This window comes from Rhincodon typus, chromosome 11, assembly GCF_021869965.1.
Source record: "Rhincodon typus isolate 14 chromosome 11, sRhiTyp1.1, whole genome shotgun sequence".
In the NCBI taxonomy this organism is placed as follows: domain Eukaryota; kingdom Metazoa; phylum Chordata; class Chondrichthyes; order Orectolobiformes; family Rhincodontidae; genus Rhincodon; species Rhincodon typus.
Genome location: NC_063342.1, coordinates 18,416,510 through 18,442,233, shown reverse-complemented (window position 1 = coordinate 18,442,233; position 25,724 = coordinate 18,416,510). Strand labels below are relative to the sequence as shown.

Sequence of the window (25,724 nt, the reverse complement as noted above, 5' to 3'; positions counted from 1 at the left end):
TGTCCCCCTGTCTGCCTAGGGAAAATGTCAAGAACTGGGCAGGGCAGCACTAGACTGACAGTGTTTGTCTGGGTGCACAACTGCCTTTTATCTTCAGTAAATGGCAAGTTGCTCCAGGAATGACACTTGGTCTGCTGAGGTGGAAGTTGGACATGATATTTCGTGACACTTCCTATATACCCCCAATCTGAATGACTTCCTGCTTCAGTGTTGCCACGGTCAGTTAGCTCATCCCCTTGCAGACCTCAATCTCATCCAAACAAGGTCAAAGAACCTCACATTTGTTGGACAATTGCAAAATTTGAGTCACCTGCACTCATGGCCCCTGAGTTTGCCTTATTTGTCTCACTCACAGTCACTCTCTCCTGACCCTGAACAGTGGTCAGATCAGAAGATCCTATCCTAAAAGATGTGACTGCCCTGGTACAAAGAATCCAGGTAACTTACCCCCTCTCTGATACACTGCAGTGTTGGTAGTTCAGCCACCACCTCGTAAACTTTGAGCCTATACTATTCAAACTTCACTTACTCCAGACATATTTTCTTTGGATTACATTGGCAACCAGAAGCCCCATGTGCTTCAGTTGTGACATATCACCCATCCTACCATTCTAAATGCGCTCTCATTAATGACTTAATTAATTTATCCAGTTATATATTTACTTATATTTTTATATATCTTAGTAACCTTGCTACCAGTTGCTATGCAATGTTGACTCTTAGGAATTGAATGAGCTTTCCTCATTTACCAGATCCTCATGAATAATTAGCTTCTTCCTCTGTAGCAGACTAAAAACCAATTTCTGGAGGCTGAGAAAGCTTGAAAAAGCAAAACAATTGAACACATTCTTCCCTTCCTTTCCCAACACCCTGAATTACCCAACTGTAAAGTTCTTGTAATTCACATCCAAGTGCTAAGTCAAACTAAGTTGACTAGTTTATGTACTCCTAAAACAACAGGCCCATATAACAATGTTATAGAGGAACTAGCTCTTCTAATTGAGTCCTTGTTAAAAAGACAATTAAGGCTGGGAACTTTAGAATTCCAACTGCAGATTTCAGCTACAAATTATGCACAAAATTAAATTTCTACAAAAATATTAGACTTCCTTACCCTTCAACTGAAGCATTCAGTCCTAGATGGAACAAAAACTGAAAGGAACTGAGAGTTCTGAGGAAAGGTCACTGGACCCAAAACGTTAACTCTGATTTTTCTTCACAGATGCTGCCAGACCTGCTGAGCTTTTCCAGCAACTTCTGTTTTTGTTCCTGATTTACAACACCCACAGTTCTTTCAGTCCTAGATGGAATGAGTTTCCTGACTGTATTTATACACTCTGATAGCAAAAGGCCTAGCTGAGCCACTTAAAGAGGAACTGGTTTGAGCAGCTTCTTTGGTTAATTAAACCAAACTTCTCTTCCAATGGAGACTTTGTTAAAACCTTGCTTTCAGTTAAATGATAACTGCAAACTACAAAGGAAATTCTTTCTTCCCCACTAAGTGCAAGCATTCATTCCTCTCATTCCTTCCCCTCCCTTCCACAATCACCTTCCATTCCCTATTCATCCTCCATTATTTGAGCCACCTCCAGCATCATTTCATAATTGAATATATCTTCCTCTCCTTCATCAACACTCTGGTCCACTCCTCAATTACTCCTCCAACACACCTTTCCCTTCCTTTGACACTTTTCCATTCAAGGGCTGGAGGTACAACACCTGTCTTTTTAATTCCTCCCTTCACACAATCCAAGGTCCCAAACAACTGTTGGATGATGAGATAGTTGGGCCTGTATGCATTGGAATTTAGAAGAATGAGAGGAAACGCAGAAACAGCTGGAGAAACTCAGCAGGTTTGGCACCATCTGTAGAGTGAAAACAGGTTTAACATTTCAAGTCCAGTGAACCTTCTTCAGAATGAATTCTTATGGGGCTTGACAGGATAGATGTGAACAGGTTGTTTCCCCTTTGGGAAAGTCTTGGCTCAGAGGACAAAATCTAAAAATAAGGGGTTGCACATGTAAGACAGATTAGAAGGAATCACTTCTATCAGATGGTAGTGAATCTGTAGAATTCTCTACTGCAGAAGGCTTTTGAGGCAGGATCATTAAATATATTCAAGGTCGAGATAGGCAGACAGATTTTTAATCAGGAAGGGAATCAAGGGTTGTGGGGAAAATGTAGGAATCTGGACATGAACATGATCACAGCAGCCATGATCTCATTAATTGGTACAGCAGACTTGATGGAGTGAATGGCCTACTTCTGTTCCTATGTCTTGCAAGTTTATGGTCCTAACTCTTCCACATGGTACAATGGTTTACTCATATGGTTTTCAATTTAGTGTACTGTATTTGCTACTGACAATGTATTCTGCTCCACTCTGAGGAGACTAAATGCAAATTGGGTGACCACTTAGTGAAATGTTTCATTTCAAAAGAATGATCCCGAACTTCTAGAAACCTATCATGTTAACCAACTTTTTGTCAAGTTGACCTCTTTGGTCTACATCTCCTGATCTTTTCCAATGAAACTAATCATAAGTTAGAGGAACAGCATAAGAACATAAGAAATAGGAACAGGAGTAAAGCATTAGGCTCATCAAGCCTGCTCCCCCATTCAATGCCATCATGGCTGACCTCTGGTTTCCATGTCATGTTCCACTCTTCTTCCCAGTTTCCTTTATTTCTTGAGAGAGCAAAAATCAATCTCCCATGGGTTTAAATATATTCAAGGATAGAGCATCCACAGCCCTGAGGGGCAGAGAATTTGAAAGATTTACAACCCTTTGGACAAAAGAATTTCCCCCTCTGTTAGTCCTAAATGATCACTCACCTATCTTGGAAATGTGCCCCCATGTTCTTGGTTCCTCAGCCAGGGATAACAACCTTACAGTGTGTATCTGCTGAAGTCCCTTTATAATTTTATAGGTTTCAACTATATCACCTCTCAGCCTTCCAAACACATGGAGAATATAGACTCAATTCATTCATGGATCAATCTAGCTGTACTACCTCCAAGTTAAATGTATCCTTTCTTAAATACTTAACCAAATTTCTCACAGTGTTATGAGCGCTATTCCTCCATATCCCGGTACAATTGTAGCAAGGCTTCTTTAATCTTGCGCTGAAACTCCATTGCAATAAAGGCTACTTGTTTTATGCTCCTCTATGCTTTGTATGTTTTTTTCTACAAATACCCAAATCTTTTCAAACATTAACATTTATAAGATTTCTAAATTTTAAAAAAATTCTGCTTATCCATTATTATGACCGAAATTAATAATCTCACACCAGCCCACATTATACTCTATTTTCCATCTTGTTGCTCACCCACCCAACCCATCTGTATTCTTTTGTAGCTTGTTGCGTCTTCCTCACAGCTTGCATTCACATCTAGATTTCCATCATCAGCAAACGTATATAAATTACTCCTGTCTCTTTGCCTAAGTCATTAATATGGCTGTAAATAGCTGAGGCCCCAGCACTGATCATTCTCTGGTCCCACTAGTCACATCTTGCCAACTTAAAAATGCCCCTCTTTGCTTCATGCTCATTAACCAACCTTCTATCTATGCTTAGACATTTCCGAACTCCATGATCCCATATCTTGTATATTCATCTTTTGTGTGACACCTTATCAAATGCCTTTTGGAAATCAAAGAATCCAATGCTGACTGATTTGTACTGAAATATTTTAAGATTTTCATGATAACAGATTCCAGCACTTTACTGAAACTGATGGAAGGCTAATATCCTGTAGTATACTGTTTTCACTTTCCCTCTTCTCTTCAATAGACCTGATACATTTCTGAACTTCCGATCTGCTGGGACCATTCCAGGAGCCAGGGAATTTTTGGAAATCAAGATCAGTGTATCCATTATCACTGCAGCTATCACTTTTAGAACCCAGGATGTTGGTCATTAGGTCCTAGGGCTTTGTCAGAATTTAGTCCCATAAGCATCTCCATTATATTTTCTCCTCTGATACTAATTACGCTAATGTCTTCACTCTTTTTAGCTCATAGCTTACCCTTTATTGCTAGTATGCAACCTATGTCTTCTAGCAGTGGTCTAAATACTTGAGGACAGCGGACAAAATCCTCTCCTAAAAAGTGGCGAAATTGCCCAGAAAAATGAATCCCAGGCTCAATCAATCAGTAAAAAGTAAATCAACCAGCAGCACATACAGGAGGGAAAGAGCCTGTGATTGGAGGAGTAGCAAGAAGGTACTATAACCAATTAACATGGTCAAGGTAAAGAGAAGGAGTGAGCGGGTCTGCAGGGCAGGGCTGGGAAATGCAGGGAGGAGGATAATGCTGCAGGATGGGGCTGGTGAGGAAGCAGACAGTTTGTCTATGGAGGCCTGCAGAAGTGACTGTTTACCAGGTGATACAAGAAGTGTGTTAAATGCCGTTCTGAGGAAGGGTCACCAGACCAGAAAAGTTAACTCTGATTTTTTTTCTTCACAGATGCTACCAGACCTACTGAGCTTTTCCAGCAACTTCTGCTTTTGACACAAGAAGTGTGTAGTTAGAAAGGTCAGAGAGGAGAACTGTTTGGCTGCAAACAGGTAGAGCAGAGGCCAGGGACTAAAAAGGGTAGGGGATGGGGAATCGAGTGGCTACAAAGGAAAGAGTGAGGGAGACTGCCTAGTCAAGACTGTAAACAGTAGAATACCGAATTGGGAGACAGGAAACCTTAAAGTGACAGGTAATGAACCCCTTGCAAATTAATGTACGTCTTTTATGATGTATTTATCAGATTATCAAAAAAATTGCAATCCTATGGCTCTTGTCTTGTGATGTTGTGAAAATCTAAGCTTTTGTGTTGTGGCTTTAAGCAGAGGATATTGACAAATTCTTCTAACTATGTTTCTGTGAGTCCAATACTCCAAATGTCAATGCAAACTCAAAAGTATTGACTGCATTTTACCTAATGAAGGAGTTAGTGAGAATGAAAAGGTAGCCCCTGAAAATGAAAAAGTAGTCCTGAAATCAAAATGCAGCTCTAGAGAAACCTCAGGAAAAGTCCTTGTAAAAAAAATTGATCTCTATTTTCTAGTGTGAAGACAGACACAAAGTATTTGTTCAATGTCTCTGTCATTTCCTCATTCATCATGATAATTTCTCCTGTCTCTGCCTCTATGGGATGAATATTTATTTTAGTTACTCTCTTCCTCTTCTGTCTACTGGTAAAAGCTCCTATAATGTGTTTTAATATTCCTTACAAGTTTACTTTTGTACTCTATTTCTTCCCTTTGCTGGTTTCTAAAAGACTCCCAATATGCATTGTTGCTACTAATCTTTACAATCTCATAAGCCTCTTCTTTAAGTAGCCTCTTCTTTAAGTGAAATACTAACCTTTACCTCCTTAGTAAACACAGATGTATCTTTGTTGCCTCGTATTTTTCTCAATTATATGCACTTTTGTCAAACGTTTTGAAATGTTACTTTTTAAATATTTAATACTGCTTACTTACCACCTTATCTTTCAGTTTATTTATGCACTAAACCTTACCCATATCTCCCTCATAGACAGAGCCAATGTAATTGTCTCATTTAAGATTCTTATCTGGGACTCAACTATGTTGCTTTCAAATTTAAATCACTTGTATTATGATCACTCAATCGCAGAGTATCTTTTATGTAGAGATTAGAAATTATACATTCCTCGTTACACAAGATTTAATTATACATTCCTTGTTACACAAGATCTAAAACAGCCTTGCCTTTAGTTGGTTTGAAAACTTATGGTTCCGAAACATTGACATGAAAACCTTCTACAAATGCATTTTCCAAACCGTCTTTACCAATTTGATCGGTTCAGTCTTTATGAACATTAAAATCAGCCACAATTATTACATTGACTTTGGTATATGCACCAATACATTCTTGTTTAGTGCTCATTCCAATGGAATAACTATTCTAGAGGGCAGCACAGTGGCTCAGAGGTTAGCACTATTGCCTCATAGCACCAGGAACCTGGGTTCAATTCCACCCTTGGTGGAAGTGCTTTTGTGAAGTTTGCACATTCTCCTTGTGTCTGCATGGGTGTGCTCTGGTTTCCTCTCACAGTCCAAAGATGTACAGGTTAGGTGGATTGCCCATAGTGTCCAGGGCTTTGCAGGCTTCATGGATTAGCTATGGCAAGTACACAGTTGGAGGGAGTGGGTGGGATGCCCTTCACAGGGTCAGTGTGGATTCACCAGGCCAAATGGCCTGTTTCCATACTGTGGGGATTCTACTGTTAGGAGGACTATAAACTACTTAGAGCAATACTTTCTGACTCTTGCTTCTTTTTTAAAGGTATCTGAGCCAAAAATTCTTTCTCACTAATGTCCTTATCATTCTTCACTGTAAGCACTATCCCTTCTCTTTTTACATTCTGCAAAATGTTGAGTGCTCTGGAATATTTATTTCCAATCCTTGGTCACCTTGTAACCATGTATCTATTATAGTGTTTAGACGTAAACTATTCATTTCTATTTGTGTGGCTACTTTGTTTACCTTCTTGTGGACGTTTCATGCATTCAAATAAAAAATGTCTTCAACTTTACTTTTAACTACTATTCCCTGCTTGTACATTCCTCGCTGATGCAGTATTAATATTAGATTCTGTCCTGGTCTGTGCCACTTAGCTTTTTCTTACAATATCAATATTCTGTCCCATTGCCTCAATGTTTTTCTTTGGATTTCTAATTTGTCCTTTTCCCAAACCCATCTACCTCCCAGCATCACCTGTCTTCCAGTCTCCTGCCTTCCAACTTAACACAGACCTTCTACTTTGATAAAACCAAAAGAACTGTGGATGCTGTAAATCACAAACAAAAACAAAGTTGCTGGAAAAGCTCAGCTGGTCTGGCACCATCTGTGAAGAAAAATATCAGAGTTTATGTTTCGGGTCCGGTGACCCTTTCTCAGACCCATTCTGAGCTTTTCCAGCAACTTTGTGTTTGTTCCTTCTACTTTGTTCTTTATTCATCCTTCTCCCTTCACTTGCTTAAATCTTATTACATTTCTAACATTTCCCAATTCTGTAGCTAGTAACTCTGCTCGTGACTCCCCAAAGCCTGTCCACATCCACAGGACACAAGTTAGGAGGATGATGGCATACTCTCCATTTGCTTGGTGAATGTAGCTCCAACAACACTCAAGAAACTCAACACCATCAGGAACAAACATCTCACTTGATTGGCACTCCATCCACTACTTTACACATTCACAATCCCCATTACTAAAGTACATTGGCAGCAGTTGTATACCATTTACAAGATGTATCTCTGCAACTCACCAAATTCTTTCAACAGCACCTTCCATATCAGTGACCTCGAAGGACAGGGGAAGCAGATACATGTGAGCACCATCATTTACAATGCCCCTCCAAGTCATTCTGACTTGGAACTATATTGATGTTTCTTCACTGTCATTGAGTCAAAATCCTGGAACTCTCTTCCTAACAGCTGGTACCTACCATTCCCAAGGTTGCAGTGGTTCAATAAGGCAGCACACCACCACTTTTTAAAATGCAATTAGGTATGGGCAATAAATACAGGCCTTTCCAGCGATCTCAAAAGAATGATAGAAATAAAGATTTATTTTAAACAGTCAGCCATGAGTTAGTTGGAAGAACTCAAGTCTTGCTCCTGAAACTTATGTACAGAAAATTGCCCTGGCCAATACCAATCTCTCAGCCAACACATTATTAACAGAATCTTAAAACTGATTATTTGGTTGCTATCACATTAGAGTTTATGCAACCTCATTAAGCACAAATTTGTTGTCATATTTCCTACATTATAGCAGTGACTATGTTTCAAAAGTATCTAATTGACTCTAATGTCCTTTGGAACATCCGAAGGTCATAAAAGACATTACAGAAGTGCAGGTTCTTTCTTCCTCACATTGTTGAAGGATTGCTATTCAGTTCACGATACATCTTTATTTTCCCTTCCACTTGTTTGACAGAGTCTGTACGGAAAGGCTACAACATCTTCCATCCGTTCCTTCTGATGGACCTGCTGTGAGATTTCAATACTTTTAATCTCAAAAAGCCAGTTCCCGATTGACTTTGGATAATTTCACGTTCTCCTTGCATGTGCATTGATTGTCTTTGTTAAATTTTCCCAAACTTGGAAAATTTATTTGGCAATGGACGACAGCCTGACAAAAACAATCTCCCCTTCCTGGAAACACTCCTCTGCACTACCTGCACCCACCCCAAAAAAAATTTATTAAGAGTTGGGTTGGTCCCCCTCTTGAACGTGGCTGCAAACTCTCTAGCAGTTAACGGTCCTTGTGATGCAGAAACCTTTCTTCCCTTCCGATGAAAGAAAGAAGCAATGGATTCAATATGTTCAAGATACTTGATAATTTTTTTTCCTTGTGTGTGTGTCTCTGGTATCCAGAGTTGTTGCCAAAACGCAAAAGGAAAAGAAAAGCCCTACACATTCACATATGGGAGGTGTAGGATGGTGGTGAAGGTGGAAGATCATGGACAAGCATTAAAAACTTTTTAAATATTTGCAGCATTGACAATGCTTCACTCCAGGCTGGCGCGTGGCGCCTTGTGCTCCAGCAGCCGGCTCGAGCGCTCGGCCACCCTACCTTAATAGCAGGGCGACGTTAGTCATCGAGTTTTTTTCGCCCACCCTTGTCATTACTGGCCCCGCCCCCTCATCTCCACCAATCGGTACACTTAACCACCATACGAGGCCCAATAGCCACCTTGGAAGGACACGATTGGTCACGGCCATCAAGCTAGGTTGATTTCCGAGGTTATATAAAGGAGTTGGTGAACCGGCGGCGGGGCGAGTGAAGGGGGAAAAAAAAAAGCTTCAGAGTTGTTGAGGCCGAGTTGTCTCCGCGGTGTTTGGCCACTGAGGGAGGAATTGAGTATAACATTTTTTTTAAAAAAAGGAGAGAGAGAGAAGTGGGAGTGTTTAGGGAGTGACTGGCGACGTGAATAACTCAAGTGGAGAAAGAGAAGAATTTGTTTTTCCCAAAAAAGAGGCAAGCCACAAAATTGAAAACAACAGCAACAAAACAAAACAAAAAAAAACACACCAAAGAAGGGACGGAATCAACTAATTTATTTATTCTCCATAAGAAAATAGGGGCCTGGAAAATGGCCGGCGACAGCGGCACATATGAGGTGGTGACCAGCCGGTATTTAAAGGACAGGGATGAGCCGTGTTTCCCCGGCTCGGAGAGAGGTAGCGGCGGCGGTGGTGGGGAGCTGGGCAAAGGCGATGAGGATGAGGAGGAGGAGGAGGAAGAAGAAAAAGAGGAAAAAGAACATTCTGGAAGGAAGGTCGCCGGCGCCTCCTCCAGCTCCTCGGGCGATCCGACCTGGGCGGCCTCCGGTTACGAGCTGATCGACGGCACCTTGTACCGCAAGAGGCTGGAGAGAGGGGCGACCAGCTACACCGAGGTGCTGGTGGCCCCCGCCGAGGAGCAGCGGCGGGCTGTCATCGCCGCTTTCCACCAGCAGCCGGCCCCCGGGCACCGCCACTGCACCATGGAGGAGACCTACAAAAATGTTTCCGAGAACTACTGGTGGGAAGGTGGGTTCCTCGCCTTGACTCCTGCCTTTACTTCCCGCCGGCCTCTTTCTCTCTTAACCCCCCCCTCTTTTTTTTACTCTTGGTGGTTGTGGGGAGGGGGGTGGGTTGAGAGAAAGTAGATAATGTAATGGAGAAAATGCCTGCGCTTAATTTGCAACCGATCATCAATTCGTGCGTCTGTGGTGGAATGCAAAGTCAAAATCTTCAGTTTCCTTTTTTTTGTGCAACTTTGCTTTTCAGAAGGATCTACCTACCTATCTGACTCCTGCACCCTCTGCTCACCAGGGCTGATGTTTTTGTCATGTGACAGTTTTGCTCGACTCATTAGTTTTGCTGAAATTCGTTTGGTGTTTGAAATCTTTCTGGGAGTTGTGGCAACACCCAGGTTTACTTTTCACTCACGCCGAATTTTTTTCCAGCCGGGGAAGCGTTTTAAGATCCCAAGTCTAGATGTAGCACGGTTTCTAAATGTGTTTTCATAAACGTTAAAATGGCCAGTTTGCTGGACTTGTTTAAATCCGCACGGTTAAACCGCTGTCTTCCCTTTGTTTTTCTAGCTTTCTTAAAAGTTTTTTCAGGCGGTGAGGGGCCAGAATGCTCTGTTCACCTGCAGAGATCATTGATTTGTTGAACTGACTGCTAGAAATGCACAAGTGTGATTTGGCCTGACGCTGCTTCCCTGCGCCACCTTGTTTCTGTAAAACTGGACGCATCTCCTGAAGGCCGGAGAGCTCAATAGAATGGTTGGGGTTAATGGAGCAGTATGCTGAATTATAAGAAAGATGTCAGTCGTAACCAACAATTAAAAATAAACTCCGATTTTGAGTAATGGAAGAAATGTGGGTTATTTGACATTCTTGAGTATACATAGAGATCTTCCAATGGTACAAAGGATGTAATGAAGCTTGCGTTTCCGTGGACAACCTGAGTTCGTGATGTCATGTTTGTTTGGTAATCTGAGCCACGTCCTGTCCAAATCTTATTTGCTTTGCTCGCTTTCGCCATGCCAGTTGAATCCAGCTTTTTTTCAAGCTTTGAGTTAGTTCAACTGCATTTCTATTGTAGAGCTGTTAGTGTCAATGATTATAAAGTTATCTGAAATTTCAGTTCCTTTTTTAATGCAACTCGTTCATTGTTTAGGAAATTGTGCAAGTACACTGTTTATAAGTCAATGGTTGTAGTACCTACTTCAGTATTTTCCATTGCTAGCGGGCTGTCCTACTTAGGTAGCTCATTAAGAGCCTCTAGTGGCAGAAAACATGATTGCAGTATTTATGGTAAAAGCTGGTTCTCGTCAAATTTCTCAATTTATTGAGACTGGAGTTACTGGTCCATTGTGCCTTGAGAACAAATTTCCAGGCTTTTTTGCCTGACGAGTTTGTGATCTGAATTATGCTGTGGAATGGTAAGCCACATTTGAGTTGAATCTACAATTGTGTGATCTATATTATAGAGTCATACAGCACGGAAACAGACCCTTTGGTCCAACCGGTCCGTGCCAACCGTAATCCCAAACTAAACTAGTCCCATCCGCCTGGCCCATATCTCTCCAAGCCTCCTTCGAAACTATGGTTCCTATGGAGAAATAGATCCTACAGGCGCTCCCCAAGCTTTAGCATTTAGTAACTAAGTTTTTGAACCTAATTTCAAAGCTGTATTAGTGACGATTCATTGGTTATTAATTTTAAACTTGATGTCTTTGATTTAAGTTACAGACGTGGTAAAATGAATAATTTACCACGACAATTGCATGCAGCCATTTTTACATGACACTTGGAATATTTTAATTGGTGACAGTAAAATATCTTACAGTTGGAGAATATGGCAAAATTTGCAGGAAAAAGAAATAAAACCATTTTGGAGGATGAGCTGATAAATAAGTGGCCACTAGTATTAGATATGGGCGAGTGGTAAAATCCATATGCCTATAGGATACAGGGCACAACATGGGAATTCGAGGTATTAGTTGATAACTTACTGATGATGGCTATAAATGAATTAGAATTACAATCATACAAGTAAAGCACAACATGGAGGAGATGATGCATCTGGACAAGATGCTGGTTTGACGTCTGGAAAAATGTTGTAAAGGCCATCTAATGACAGCCAGGGATATTTTGATATTGAAGACAACACAAAGACAACAACCACAGTGAAAATTAGTGTAATACAGATCTCTGGCGTATTTGAAGAATCTAAAGTTCATTTTTCTGGTGATAGAGGGGTGGAGGTTTTTTTGGCTACTTAAGATTATTAAGCATGTTTACTAATTTTTTTTGGAGTTCTGTGAGCCCCTAAAGTAAAGGAGAGTGGATAAACTTGGGAAAGTTTAGACTTGGAAATTTTATGCAGAAGGAGGTGGAGAGGAGGAATAGACTACTTTTTTGGGGGAGGTGGAGAGAAAGATAGGGTAGCATCAAGAATTAGGAGCTTATGTGGGTTGACTGCTATCTCAGAAAATATCGTGCCCCCTTTCCTGAATTTCTTATGAAAGTAAAGAACAAGCATCTTTGTGACCAAAGCTTCTTTATGAATTTTTTTAATCTGTGTTACCATTGGGAATTTATCACACTTTATCATGTGAAGGTGAAAAAGAGGAGTATCCTCAGACAAGACAATTTCACAGCTGCCAGTGAATGCAAAAGAGGAATATGATTGAATATTTCTCATGTAAAAAGAGGGAACTGTGTAGAAGTGTCAGCTGAAGGCTGAGGAAGGTAATTAGTTCAAAGGCATGAGTTATCCTGAAGTTCTGAGCACCTAAGGCATGTATGGCAAACCTATCAAGTCCTTCAGAATACAACTTATAATATGGAGATCACAAATTGTAGGAGAACAACATTAAAAGCTTGAGTTCATAATGGAATGATTAAAATGACCATTGTAAATACTATTAAGAGGTGCCAAGTCTGGAATTCTGCGTTTGAATCCTGGCAAAGTTGAATTATGGTCCCAGTTTGCATTGAAGGACCTAGTATTGGTTTGCTGCAGTAGACCCCAGCGGCAGTTGGTTTTTTCCTTTGGAATGTTAATTTTTTTGAAGACCCATAAATGCATTCCTTTTAAAATGGGTGATGAAGTTTGAGATTTACACTTGTTTTAGATGGGATGGAGGAAGTTATCTCCTTGAATGTGGCCTTTTCCACATGTAGCAAGACTTGTACAACATTTAGGCTTGGACTGATATGTGGCAAGTAATGTGTGGCATAAGTGCCAGGCAATGATTGTTTGCACAAGGGCTTTATTATTGCTGAGTCCCCAACCATCAACATCTTGGAAGGTGTTTTCATTGACTAGAAACTTAACTGAAGCAGCTATGTAAGACAGGAACAGATTAGAGGCTTGGACTTCAGCTCCTGACACCGTAAAGTCTGACCAAAGTCTACAGGATTCAAGTTAGGATTGCAATGAAATATTCTCCACTTGGCTCAATAAATATATACTTTTAAAAAATTCACTCTTGAGCTGTGGGCATTGCTGGCTGAGCCAGCATTCATTGCCCATCCCACCTTGTCCTTGAGAAGCTGGGGGAGAGCTGCCTTCTTGAACCTCTGCAGTCTGTATGTTGTAGGTAGATCATAATGCTGTTAGGGAGGGAATTCTAGGATATTGTCCCAGTGACATTGAAGGAATGGTGATACATTTCCAAGTCAGGATGGTGGGTGGCTTGGAGGTGAACTTGCAGATGGTGAGTTTCCTGTGTGTCTGCTGCCCTTGTCCTTCTAGATGGTAGGGGTTATTAGTTTGGAAGGTGCTGTACAAGAATCTTAGGTGAATGTCTGCACTGCATCTTGTAGATGATGCAGAAACTATTTTGCAATTAATTTATTCAGAGATGTTATTACACACCTCTGGAACAGCTAAGCCATGTACTTGGAGCTCCTGGTAGAGATACTACCACTGAACCACAAGAACCCTTTGTGGATGGTATAAACTGTTGGTACTGAGCATTGACAATGTTGCTCCAACAACACTCAGGAACTGGGCATTAGATATGATAAAGCAGCTTGTTTGGCCATCACCTTACCCACCATCTTAAACATGTGCTTCATGAGCCACTGGTGCACTGGTACTATCTGCAGGGTACGCTTCAGCAACTTGACAGGGTTTTTTGTTTTGTTTTTGTTTTTTGCAGCACCTTCCAAACTTGTGACTTCTGCAACCTGGAAGGACAAGGGCAACAGACATGTGGACTTGCCACCACATGCAAGCTCCCCTCCAAGCCCACCCATCATCTGACTTGGAACTGCATTGCTGTTCCTTTCATATCACTGTATCAAAAACATGACATTTCCCTCTCAACATCACTGTGGATGTACCTGTACTTTGTGGACTGGAACAGTTCAAGAGGGTCACTCATCTGCACCTTCTTGAGGGCAGTTATAGATGGACAGTAAATGGTGGCCTTGCTAGTGATACTGTGATCTCATGAGAATATCTGGGGGCTATCTTTCATGTATTTGAAGCTGGGTCACGGTTTGAGAAATTTCGTAAGTTCGTGCACGTTTCATTTCAAAGCCAATTCAATTTTGGGGAGCATTAAAGGATGCTTTAGGAGTTTACAGCATCGTAACTTGCTGTGAATTTTGTCAGCTGAACAGGTCATTCACACTTGAGAAATCAGTTGAGGTACTGTTTTGTTTTGAGCAGATACTTCTCTTTGGCAAAAGTCTATTTTGTGAAATTATATTTTTGCCTTGCCTCTGGAATCCGTTGTTTATAAAATATTTAATCTTCCTTCAAGCACTGGAAATCAAATGTGCAGCAACTGTTGAAGAATTAAGACCGACCAATGTGGCATGTTCACTGCTACATTCTGAGAGCTGTAGATTTGGTGTTCTTTTTCTCCTAGGTTTCTTCAATATTTATTTTGTGCATACAAAAATATTAGAATTCTAGTGAGAAGACAAATCAAAACAAACTGTTCACCATAACTTGAGTCATTATGTGGTTTGGATGAAAAGGTCCCTAGACAGACTCTACAATAATGGAAGAACGTAATGTAGGTTCAGAGGTTTATGCAAAGTCTTGTGTTAGTTGTGTGGTTTTTATTTTCTCTAATACCATCAAAAGCTGCATGTAATTTTATATGGATGTTTGACAACAAGACCATAGAAGTGGTTTAATAGCAAATGTAACTAATGCAACTAGTGTAAATTGATCAGTTTATATATCTTCTAATGCAACTTCATCTATTTCAGGGATGTTTCCAGACATCAGAGACTATGTCCAGGGATGCAATCAATGTAAAGATGGAAAAGATAATCTTCTGGTAAGTGTTGGGAAAATAAGCTGATAGTATTAGATTTATGAGAACTATTGGTGAAGGAGTAGAAAAGCTATAATCAGTGTGGTCATGTAAATTCTGTAAACTTGTTTTGCTTAGCTGAATATAAATTTTCTCCTGAATAAGTTCTTGGGCTCTTTAGCCCATCATGTCTGTTGGTGTTCAAACTCCATTTGCAGCCATGGATTTTTAATTGCATTTCCGGCTGTTTTCCTTTTCTTTCAAATCTGTATCCAATTCCCTTTCAAATAATCATTTTAAAGGCAGGACTGGATAGATTCTACTCCAACAAAAGGGTGAAAGGGTATCATGGATGTGTGGGAATATGTGATTTAGGTTTAAAATCCGATATTTTCAAAAATTACTGCTAATGGTGAAGCAATCCAGTCCTAATGACTAACAATAACTTCCATTTATGTAGTAGCAGAGGGCCAGGAGTGAGCATTCTACCCCTCAAGTCAGCTTTTCCATTCTAGATCATAGCTGATTATATAGTGTCTTTTAATACAATAAAATATTTTGAAATGCTTCACAGGAGTATTGTCAAACAAAATTTGACAGTCACAATTGGAGATGTTAGGATGAGTGGCCAAGGCTTGGTCATCAGGGTGAGTTTTAAGGAAAAGGAGAGAGCAATGGAGAGATGGAAAGGTTTAGGGATGAAATTCCACAGCTGTGTTGAGACAATTTAATATCAAGAATGTTAACCAGGCCAGAACTGGAGGAATGCAGATATTTCAAAAGATTGCAGGGCTGTAGATGTTTGGAGAAAGAATGTTTCAAAAGGGAAAAAGCTCATGGGCTTAGGTGGTAGAACACAGCCATAATTGCTGAACCAATAAAATTTGGGGTACTTGAGGCCAGAATTGGAATAGCATAGAGATCTTGAAGGGTAGCAGGGTGTGAAGGTTATGGCAATAGGAAGGGGCAAAGCAATATGTTTGAAATTAAGGATGAGAATTTTAAAGTTACTAATGTTTCTGAACCGAATATAACTAAGTCGGCAAGTACGGGCATGATGAATGAAACGGACTTTGTCAGTCTACCAGAGAACTTTCTTAAATTAATTTGAGGTATTAAGGACTCCATTATTGAAAACAGAGTTGTGTTTTTAGTGTTTATATTGAGGTCAAAGTAGGATCAATTCGGAGGACTCTAAGCCTCAGGTTAATAAGATCCCAGAAACATGTTGATTTTTACTGGCATTCTTATAAGCATTGCTTTGAGGAGTTTAATAATCAAATGGGTCACATTAAAATGCTGATTGTTAACTGTTCTACAGGTTTGTTTTGTTGATTTTTTTTTTGTGCTTTCAAGTTAGTGTTTATATTGTTTCTAGCCTAATACAAATGAAAAGGGATCGGTTGGCTGGATGGCTGACTTGCAAAGCAGAGCAATGCCATCTGCATGCATTCAGTTCCCATACTGGCTGTAATTTACCGTGAAGGTCCTAACTTTTCGACTTCTCTCCTTGCCCGAGTTGTGGTGATCCTTGGGTTAAACTACCACCAGTTGTGTTTCTCTAATTAGAGAGCACCTATGGCCCAGTAGGATTATGGCAACTTTACCTTTACAGGTTAAAATTCAAAACAATGTCAAACATTTATCTAAAATTGTACCTATTGTAAATCATGGATACTTGCAGTCTGCGTAATTTGTTTATTGATTCCATTTGCTGCCTTGAAGTACTGATGCACTTTATGACAAAATGGCATGAGATTAATTTGGGTTTGTGATGTTTAAATTGTGTTTGAGCCTGTCTGGGAAGGCTACTAATGGAGATCTGATTTACCAGATGGAAGGAGTGCAATAAATGTTGTGAAAAGTTACATTTGTATACTTTTTTGGCAGATTTCAGAAGAAAAGCATATAACTCGTGAATTGCCTACACACTGCACCAAAGTGCTTGAGAGACTGAACAATCAACGCTCTAAAGGCCTTTTTTGTGATGTAACTTTGATAGTGGAGAAAACATCCTATCCAGCTCATCGTGCTGTGTTAGCAGCTGTTAGTGAATACTTCCAGGATCTGTTTTCAGAGAAGGGATCTACTTCTAATAAAATTGTGGATTTGAAAGGTGAAGCATTTTGAAATGATTATTTAAGTTTGTTTTATTTCTAATGTCAGCTTAACGTAGTGTACTGACGAGTTTGGAGGACATGGATTCAAGTCCATGCTACAGAGTTGAGCATGTTAGATAGGCTGACAATTAAGCCCCTTCAACACTGACAGGGATGGTGTGCTGTGTCAGAGATGAATTCTTTAAAATAAGACTTCAAACCATATCTCTGACATCAGTTGGACATAAAAGATTGTGTTGCATTATTTGACGAAGAGCAGGGAATTCCTTCATTATTCTACCTACATTTGGCCTTCAATTAACCAGTCATTTATTTCATTGCTTTTTGAGATACCTCAATATATGCAATTTGGCTGTTATGATTGCCGAAGACTAAATGACCACATTTCAAAAGATCCAATTTATGAATCATTTGGAACTTACTGAGGACGTGAAGGATGCCAAGTAGAGTCAAATTCTTTCTTGTACTTTTGCAAGTGTTACAGGTGAGTCTTTGATATACAGTGGCAACTGGACAGAGCATAATTGCTGTTGAATAGCTCTAAACGATAAGATGTCAAGCCAGAGTAGGCCATTTGGCCATCAAGTTTGCTCTGCCATTCAATGAGATGGCTGATCTGATAATCCTCAAGTCCACTTTCCTGTCTTATCCCCATAACCCTTGATTCCCTTATGACTAAAAATCTCTCTATCAGCTTTGAATATACTTAATGACCCAGCCTCTATAGTTCTCTGCAGTAAAGAATTCTACAGATTCCCTACCCTCTGAGAGAAGAAAGACATCCTCTATCTTTGTCTTAAAGAGGCAATCTCTTTCTCTGAGATTATGCCATCTGGTCCTAGACATTCCCACAAGGGGAGGCAACCCCTTGGCATCTACCCTTTTCAACTCCTTAAGAATCTTATTCATGAAAGTTACCCCTCATTTTTCTGAACACCAATAAGTACAGACCCAACTACTCAACCTCTACTCATTTTTAAAAAATTACTCTATACTAGGTATCAACCTAGTGAGCCTTTGCTGGACTGTCTCCAATGTCAGTGTATCTTTCTTTAGATTGAACCAAAACTGTTCACTATACCAGTTGTGGTCTAATAACTGCCTTGTGTAATTTTAGCAAATCCTTCCTATTTTTATACCCTATTCCCGTTGAAATAAAGGTTAACAGTTCATTTGCCTTCCCTGTTACCTATTGAACTTGTATGCTAGCTTTTTGTGGTTTATGTATGAGGATCCCCAATCTCTTTGTGTGTATTTTTCTACAGTTCTCTCTATTTAAATAGTATTTAGCTCCTCTATTCTTCCTGCTAAGTATATAATCTCTCACTTTCTTCACATTATAGTCCATCTGCTGCTACTTTGCCCACTCACTTGTCTGCATCCTGTCTTCCTCTCAACTTTCCATCTGACCTATAATTGTTTCATCCGCAGACTTGCTAAGAGTATATTCACTTTCTGCCTCTAAGTCATTAATATCTATTGTAAATAATTGTGACCCCAACACTGATCCCTGTGTTGCAAATTGCTATCCTGAAAATGCCACCCCTCCCTCCCTGCATTGATACTACCAGAATACCATGACACCATGGACTTCTGTCATATTAAGTAGTCATGAGCGGTATCTTATCAAATGCGTTTCAGAAATGGAAATGTCTTGCATCTTTACATTCCCCGTTACGTATCCTGCCTTAAAAAATTCTAATAAATTCATCAAGCATAATTTCTCCTTAATGAAGCAATGCTGACTCTGCTTGATTATACATTTTTAAATGCTGTGCAGTTTCATCCTTTATAATAAACAGTTTTGTTTTCCTAGTGACAGTTGTTAAAATAACTGGCAAAATAAACAAAGAACTGCGGCTACTGGAGATTTGAAACACAGAACAGAAATTGCTGGAGAAACTACGTACGTCTGCCCGTGTCTATGGAGAGAAATCAGATTTAACATTCAAGTCAGACTTGTTGAATTTCTCCAGCAATTTGTTTTTGTGTGTTCAGTTAACTGATCTATTTTATCTTTTTAAACCCCTCCTTTTTGAATAAGGGTTCTACATTGGCAGCTTTCCAATTCTCTGGACCTTTCCCAGAACCTAAGTATTCTTGGAAGACTACTATAGGTGGAATATTCTAATCCACACATCTGAAAACTGCAAAGACCTAAAAACCAAAAGGTCTTTTGAATAAAAACCGAAAGAACTGCGGATGCTGTAAATCAGGAACAAAAACAAAGTTGCTGGAAATGCTCATCAGGTCTGGCAGCATCTGTGAAGGAGAAAACAGTTAACGTTTCGGGTCCAGTGACCCTTCCTTAGAACAGAACGTTAACTCTGTTTTCTCCTTCACAGATGCTGCCAGACCTGCTGAGCTTTTCCAGCAACTTTGTTTTTGAAAGGTCTTTTGAAAGTGCACTCAGGCAGACCGTGCTGAGTTTGGGCAGTTTGGAAATGAGCTTTGGAAAAAAAATCTCTGCTTTTAAAGCAAAGGTCTGGAATGGATCCAAATTGGCTGGATCATATCTGAGATGGTGTCCTAATATATCCGAAAACCAAAAATATTATTTTCTGAAAACCAGTTGGCCCCAAGATTTTCAACTGGAAAATTTCCAATGTACCAGTTCATCCAGTATCTCTTTAGCTGCTTCCTTCAATTTTCTAGGCTGACACTCATCAGGTTGAGGGGACTTACTCAACTGTCAGTAGGATAGCCTGCTTTTAGTTTTATGTTGTACCGGTCAACCAAGGTTGACGCGTAGGCTTTTAAATTTTGAGAATTTTACTCTTCTTGATTGTAAAAGGTTTTATACCTTTGCTGAAACAAAAAAACGCTATAGAAATGTAGCAATTCTGGCAGTATATTTGAAGAGCAAAACAGACAAAAATGACACTTCAGAACTCCTCTGTTCTGAAGAACAGTCATGTAAGACTCAAAATATTAACTGTTCGATAGATGTAGCTGAGTTTCTCGAGGACTTTGTTTTTATTTCATTCTTCCAGCATCCTCGGTAATTTGCTTTTGAGTGTTTAATGCCTCTTCTGTTTGCCAGAAAAGCTCAACCTTTGGCTTATTGACCCTGAAGTTTGACCATTGAAGGGTATCTAAGTCAATTCTCACACATTAATATTTGATTAATAATCTTAATAGGAAATTCATGAACTTTTGTTAAGTTGTTAAAATGTGAAATGATGTACAGCAAATAATGATTGAGGCCAACAAGTGATCCACTTTAAGAAAAGTTAGTTAAATATTGGTAGAAGAAAATAGAAATGTATGGTGGTACAAGAGGATGAAGTAATTTAGATGGAGGCTTGTGTGAAGCATAAACGTTGGCATAAACCTGTTGGCTGAATGGACTGCCTTTGTGTTGCATAAGTAATTCAATTACGGCATTTACTTTTTAACTTACTGATACTTTTAGTTTTTGTGGGTTTGGAAGTGCTGTTCTGAGCACTGTTCACTCATGAGTGAACTTGGAGGAAAACATCAAGATCTGTTGGTATTACCAACTTGAGTAAAATGCAAATTATTGAAAATACAAGTTTAAACCTTATGTGGCCCAGGACACCATGGTATGTACCTGTATGACTTTACCCTATAAGCCAAGCTATTTTTTCAGTGTATTTAGAAGAATGCCATTTAATAAATTTTAAGACCAGCAATTAGATTTGTATTGTTTTTACAGTTGCAACATCAGGATGATTGTAGTAGTTTGCTCCGGTTCAGAAGCTTTAGATTAAATGAAACTGTAGAAAACGTTAGTTTGATAAATTTATTTAATGTCCAATGTCAAGAATTTCTCTTTGTGACTGAGATGTCACTGTGCAAATTTCTCATTAGAGAGCTAATATTCTCAATGCATATTACATGAAATTACTTCCATTATATTTTCTAAGGTGAATTGATTGCTTTAAGGTTCAACAGTTATTGAATCACAGCTGAGTTGGCTGGCTGGTCTGTGATGCAGAATAATGGTAACAGTGTATGTTCAACTTCTGTACCAGCCGAGTTACCACAGAGCGCACTCCTTTGCAACCCTTTCCCTTGCCTGAGGCTGATGAGCCTCGGGTTGAACCACCACTAGTTGTCTCTCTCTAATGAAAGAGCAGTCCCATTGTCTAGTTGGACAATGGCAACTTTACGTTTATCACAGTAACTTGTGATAAAAGTTTAAATGCTCATTATTTAAAATCATGATTTTAAGAGTTAGTGAAAGTCAATTGTGAAAGCATAGAAATTGCCTCAGATGTAAATCCAAACTTGAGGAAATAGAAACTGTATTGTGCAATACAATCATCAAATGGGAGAAGTTTGATTCCACTGAACGTGAACTGGAAGGAAGCATAGACGAGGCCAAAAATATGCTTGAAATGTACCTCAGTAACGAAGTTCGGGAGAATCAGTCCAACTTTTTCATGAAAGAGTTACATTTCTAGTCTTAAGGAATCCTTTGAAGTGCAATGTGATGGTGATCCCGAAACTGTTTTCAGATAGCACTGGATGAAGTCAAATTTGTTATTTGCTATCAGGAGAAAAAAAAATCTTTAGGTTCTTCAATTCAAAGTGAAATATCTTATTTCCCTTTTTAACTTTTTGTTAATAACACTCGAAGCTGAAAATGGAAAAAGTGTTGCTTGTAGAACCATCATTTATTGAGCAAAGTGCCAAAGTGTTCACTGTTTTAAGGAGATAAATGCAATTTATAATTTTGTTTTGCCTTCTAGGCTTCAGCAGCAAGAGTTTCCTTCCACTGTTGGAATTTTCGTACACATCTTCGTTGTCGCTGAAACCGGATTATTTTGCTGAGACATCTGCTTTAGCAAGACACCTGCGGATTTGGGAAGTGGTTGAGATGTGTTCGGCGTTGCATAAATTCCATGGAACAGGGAACAATAAAATACATAAGGAGGAAAGCAAAGAAGAGAAAAAGGAATTTTCTTCATTTGAAGCTTTTATTGATCAGTCTTTAACTGGAGCTAGACAGCATGTTTCAGATATTTGTTCAAAGTTAAGTCAGTTAGAAGATGGCACAACACAACAAAAAGTGGATAGAAATGTGTTTGGTGCAAGAGCACATTCAGCAATGATTCAAGGAGAAACAAAAGTCTCAGATTTTACTGTTAAGTTTCAAGAAATGCAATCAGGACTTCTCAAAGACAAAGTGACGCCAGTCCATTGTGAAACTTCTGTCAATAGCCTTGAAGCGGAGACATTGGAAAGTTCAAGTCGACGATTTAAATTGTTTGACTTTTATGATAAAACTCCATCTAAAATCCTCTCAAAAGTTAAATCTCTCTCCCCACAAAGATGCCCATCTGTAAATAAAGCATTGAGTAGCGTCCCTAATTCACTAGATTTTAGATTAGCTGGCATGTCAAGAAATGCTAGTCAAAGAAAATGCAACTTTGAGAAAGCTCCCATAAAATCCAAACCATGTACAAGAATGTCAAAGCATTTGAATCGTAACATTGTAAGCACTCAGGACAACTCTGGTTGTAAAGGAATGAATGCACTTCTCCGATCACCTGTTAGACAAATGACCACTGAAGAAGAACTTTATTCTCCTAACACAACAGAGAAATACAAATTGCTCAGTGTTTTAGGGTTACGGAGGAAAACTTCTGTTGCAGATGGTGAAGAACAGGCTGGTTGGAAGCAAAAAAGAAGACTTAGACAGCCTAAAGTAAAAAATTATTCATTGCTTACTGGGACAAAGAGAAGAAAAATAGATATTGCAAAAACTCCGTTGCAAGATGACCATATTAAAGCAAAAGCACTTGCCAATTGCTTTGTCGTCATTGAAAAGATTCTGCCATCAGTACAGAAACAAATGGTCGACAATCAAAAATTAAACAAAACAATGCTTGCACTAAACAAATCAAAATCTTTAAGTCGTAAAAATAGTGTCTCTCAGGGTCACGCCAAAAAGGAAATGGTTTGCATTCCAACTAAAACACAAGTAAATAATCCTAAAGCTAAACCTAAAAGCCGAAGCAGTTGTCTTGACAAGAAAATCCAACAAGTGAATAAATTTGGTAAAGGCAGTAGCCAGAGGAATATACCTTTAACAAAGAAATCACAACACTGCAAATTAGATTCCAGTATTTCGCCAAATGTATTGAGGAATAGGAAGAAGTTCTGCAGAGAAGACAGAAAACAAAAAACAGTGTTATCAAAACCTCAGTCAAATGACAGCAAGGATACAGAAGGCAGTTCATTGACTAGAAAAAGTAGAAGATATGCCAATTATATGTCTGTAAAAAGTTCTTCCTTGCAAGGAAGCACAACATCTAAGGTCTCACCCTGCCTGACAGATGACGTACCTAGTGGCAGACGGAAGACTAGGCATTCATATAATTCATCTTTGAATTATAGCACTTGTAACTTAACAGACTTGGATAATAAAATACCAAGTTGCCCACAAAATGCTACTCTGAGAAGATGTGCATCCATCAGAATGCTACCAAATCGTTCTAGATCATTAGATCAGACTCCAAAACTAATGGAGTCATTTTCTGATGACGCCTCTATGACCATGTCATCCAAAACTAATGAGACACAAGTTCTGGATGAGAATTCTTCAAATCAACTGTCTGAAAAAGCAGTGGTAGGTAATGTTCAAAAGTTTAAAGGGAAATATGAAGGGAATAAAGTAGTTCCAAATATTCACCAAAACACTTGTGGAGTGGGAAATGAGCAGAAGAGAATGACTCAACTAGATAGGAAGCCAATAGGAAATAACCGGTCTATGCCATCACAATTGAGGTCTAAGCAGGAGACAAAGAAACAAGAACAGTTAAAAACTGTTTTCAAGGACCCAGGAAAGCAGACCAGAACTGCTCCATGTGAAAAAATGCAATCTAGAAGGAAAGTAAAAAACACAAGGTGCCGATCTTTAGGTGCTGAAAACCAAAATTCAGGTACTGTATTGCACAACATTCAAACTGATGGAAATATTCCAGTACTTGGTAAAAGAAAACACATACCAACACAAAAACTGATTGAAGCTGGATTTTCTTTTGGATTTTTTATGTCTCAACGTGAGAAAACAACTGACGTACTCCAGCTACCCAATCCAACCAAAAGTAAACAATTTGAATTGTCTCCTAGTTGTACTCTGAAGGGTAGTCATGTAGCTAAAGCAAAAGTGGATTTGAAAGGAGATTCTAAGCAAGCCATCAAACAAACAGTGATTAACACAAGGCAGAACTGTTGCACAACTAAACGTGGCATTGGACGAAACTCATGCTCAAAAATTTCAGAAAGGACAAAAAGTGTAGCAGCAAAAAATAATAAAATGAAACTAGTTGGCTTGTACGGAAAGAAGCTAATAAATTTGAATATTAAGAATACACTGTTGGATAAAAGGGCAAAGCATCCTAACATGATAATGAAAGATGAACAACTGTCTACCTCGCAGAAGGCAATAAAGTTGCAAAGAGTAGCCAGAGCTAGTTCGAAGCTCATAGGTTCCAAGGACCCACCAAAGGTATGCTTCTTTTGTTTGAGAATTAATGACAGTATTTTTGATCTGAGGACTAAGATGACAAGATAAACCGTGGAAATGAAAATTAAGTCTAATCATTTTATATCCAAATTGACCAGAATTGTAGTTTGCTTATAAGTAGAGGCAGTGTGTTCAAAGGTCAAGGAAGTTTTTTGCTAATTCTTCATAATATAATTAGGCCTCAGCTGGAATGTGTTTAATTCTGGATGCCATGCTTTAGGAAGGCTCTTAAGGCCTCACAAATGGTGCAGACGAGATTTACTAGAATGATATCAGAATTGAAGGACAGTCTGTACTATCTACAAGATGCACTGCAGAAATTCACCAAAGATCCTTAGATGAGCACTTTCTAAACCCACAACCACTTCCATCTAGAAGAACGAATGGCAGGTACATGTGGACACCACCATACGCCACTTGCCCTCCAAGCCACTCACCGTCCTGACTTGGAAAATATATTGCTGTTCCTTCACTGTCGCTAGGTCAAAATCCTGGAATTCCCTCCCTAAAGGGATTATGAGTCAACCTACAGCATGTGGACTGCAGCAGTTCAAGAAGACAGCTCACCAAGAACCTTGTCAAGTGCAGCCTGGGACAGGCTGTCTGGCCAGTGACGCCCATGTCCCATGAACAGTTAAATAAAAAAGCAACTTATTTGTCTAGTACCTTTTAATGTTAAACATTTCAAGATGCTTCACAGGTGCATTATGAAGCGAAATTTGACACCAAACGGTATAATATTAATGTAGATGAGGTAATTTTCGTGGAATGCCTTCGAGGAGAGTAGAGGTAGGGAAGATTTTGGGAGGGAATTCTAGAACTTAATGCTGAAAGTATAGCCACTGGGGATAGATTAATCAGATCCAGATTCAATCAGCACACCTGTGAGATATGTGGACTGAAAAGAGATTACAAAGAAAGGAACAGTGACATCTTTTAGCAAGACATCTGGATATAAATTGTCCCATTGGGAACACCCAGCATGGGTTCATGAAGGGTAGGTCATGTTTAACTAATTTGGTGGAATTCTTTGAGGACATTACTTGCATGGTGGACAATGGGGAACCTGTGGATGTGGTGTCTCTGGATTTCCAGAAGGCATTTGACAAGGTGCCACACCAAAGGCTGCTACATAAGATAAAGTTGCACGGTATTACAGGTAATGTATTGGCATGGATAGAGGATTGGTTGACTAGTAGAAAGCAAAGAGTAGGGGTAAATGGGTGTTTTTCTGGTTGGCGGTGAGTGGCTAGTGGTGTGCCTCAGGGATCAGTGTTGGGACCTCAATTGT

At 39.4% G+C, this 25,724-nt stretch overlaps 1 protein-coding gene across 6 annotated transcripts in view; it reads left to right on the top strand.

Moving 5' to 3' along the window:
- The first annotated feature begins 8,808 nt into the window (after positions 1–8,808).
- Positions 8,809–25,724, top strand: part of LOC109930483 — a 39,098-nt gene continuing 22,182 nt past the window's right edge. For all 6 annotated transcript variants that reach the window (XM_048602998.1, XM_020529968.2, XM_020529967.2 and 3 more), the window contains exons 1-4: positions 8,809–9,564; positions 14,766–14,836; positions 16,703–16,928; positions 21,651–24,415. In XM_048602998.1, coding sequence (XP_048458955.1) covers positions 9,126–9,564; positions 14,766–14,836; positions 16,703–16,928; positions 21,651–24,415 — 3,501 coding nt within the window. In that variant the 5' untranslated portion in view covers positions 8,809–9,125. The remainder of the gene's footprint in view (positions 9,565–14,765; positions 14,837–16,702; positions 16,929–21,650; positions 24,416–25,724) is intronic.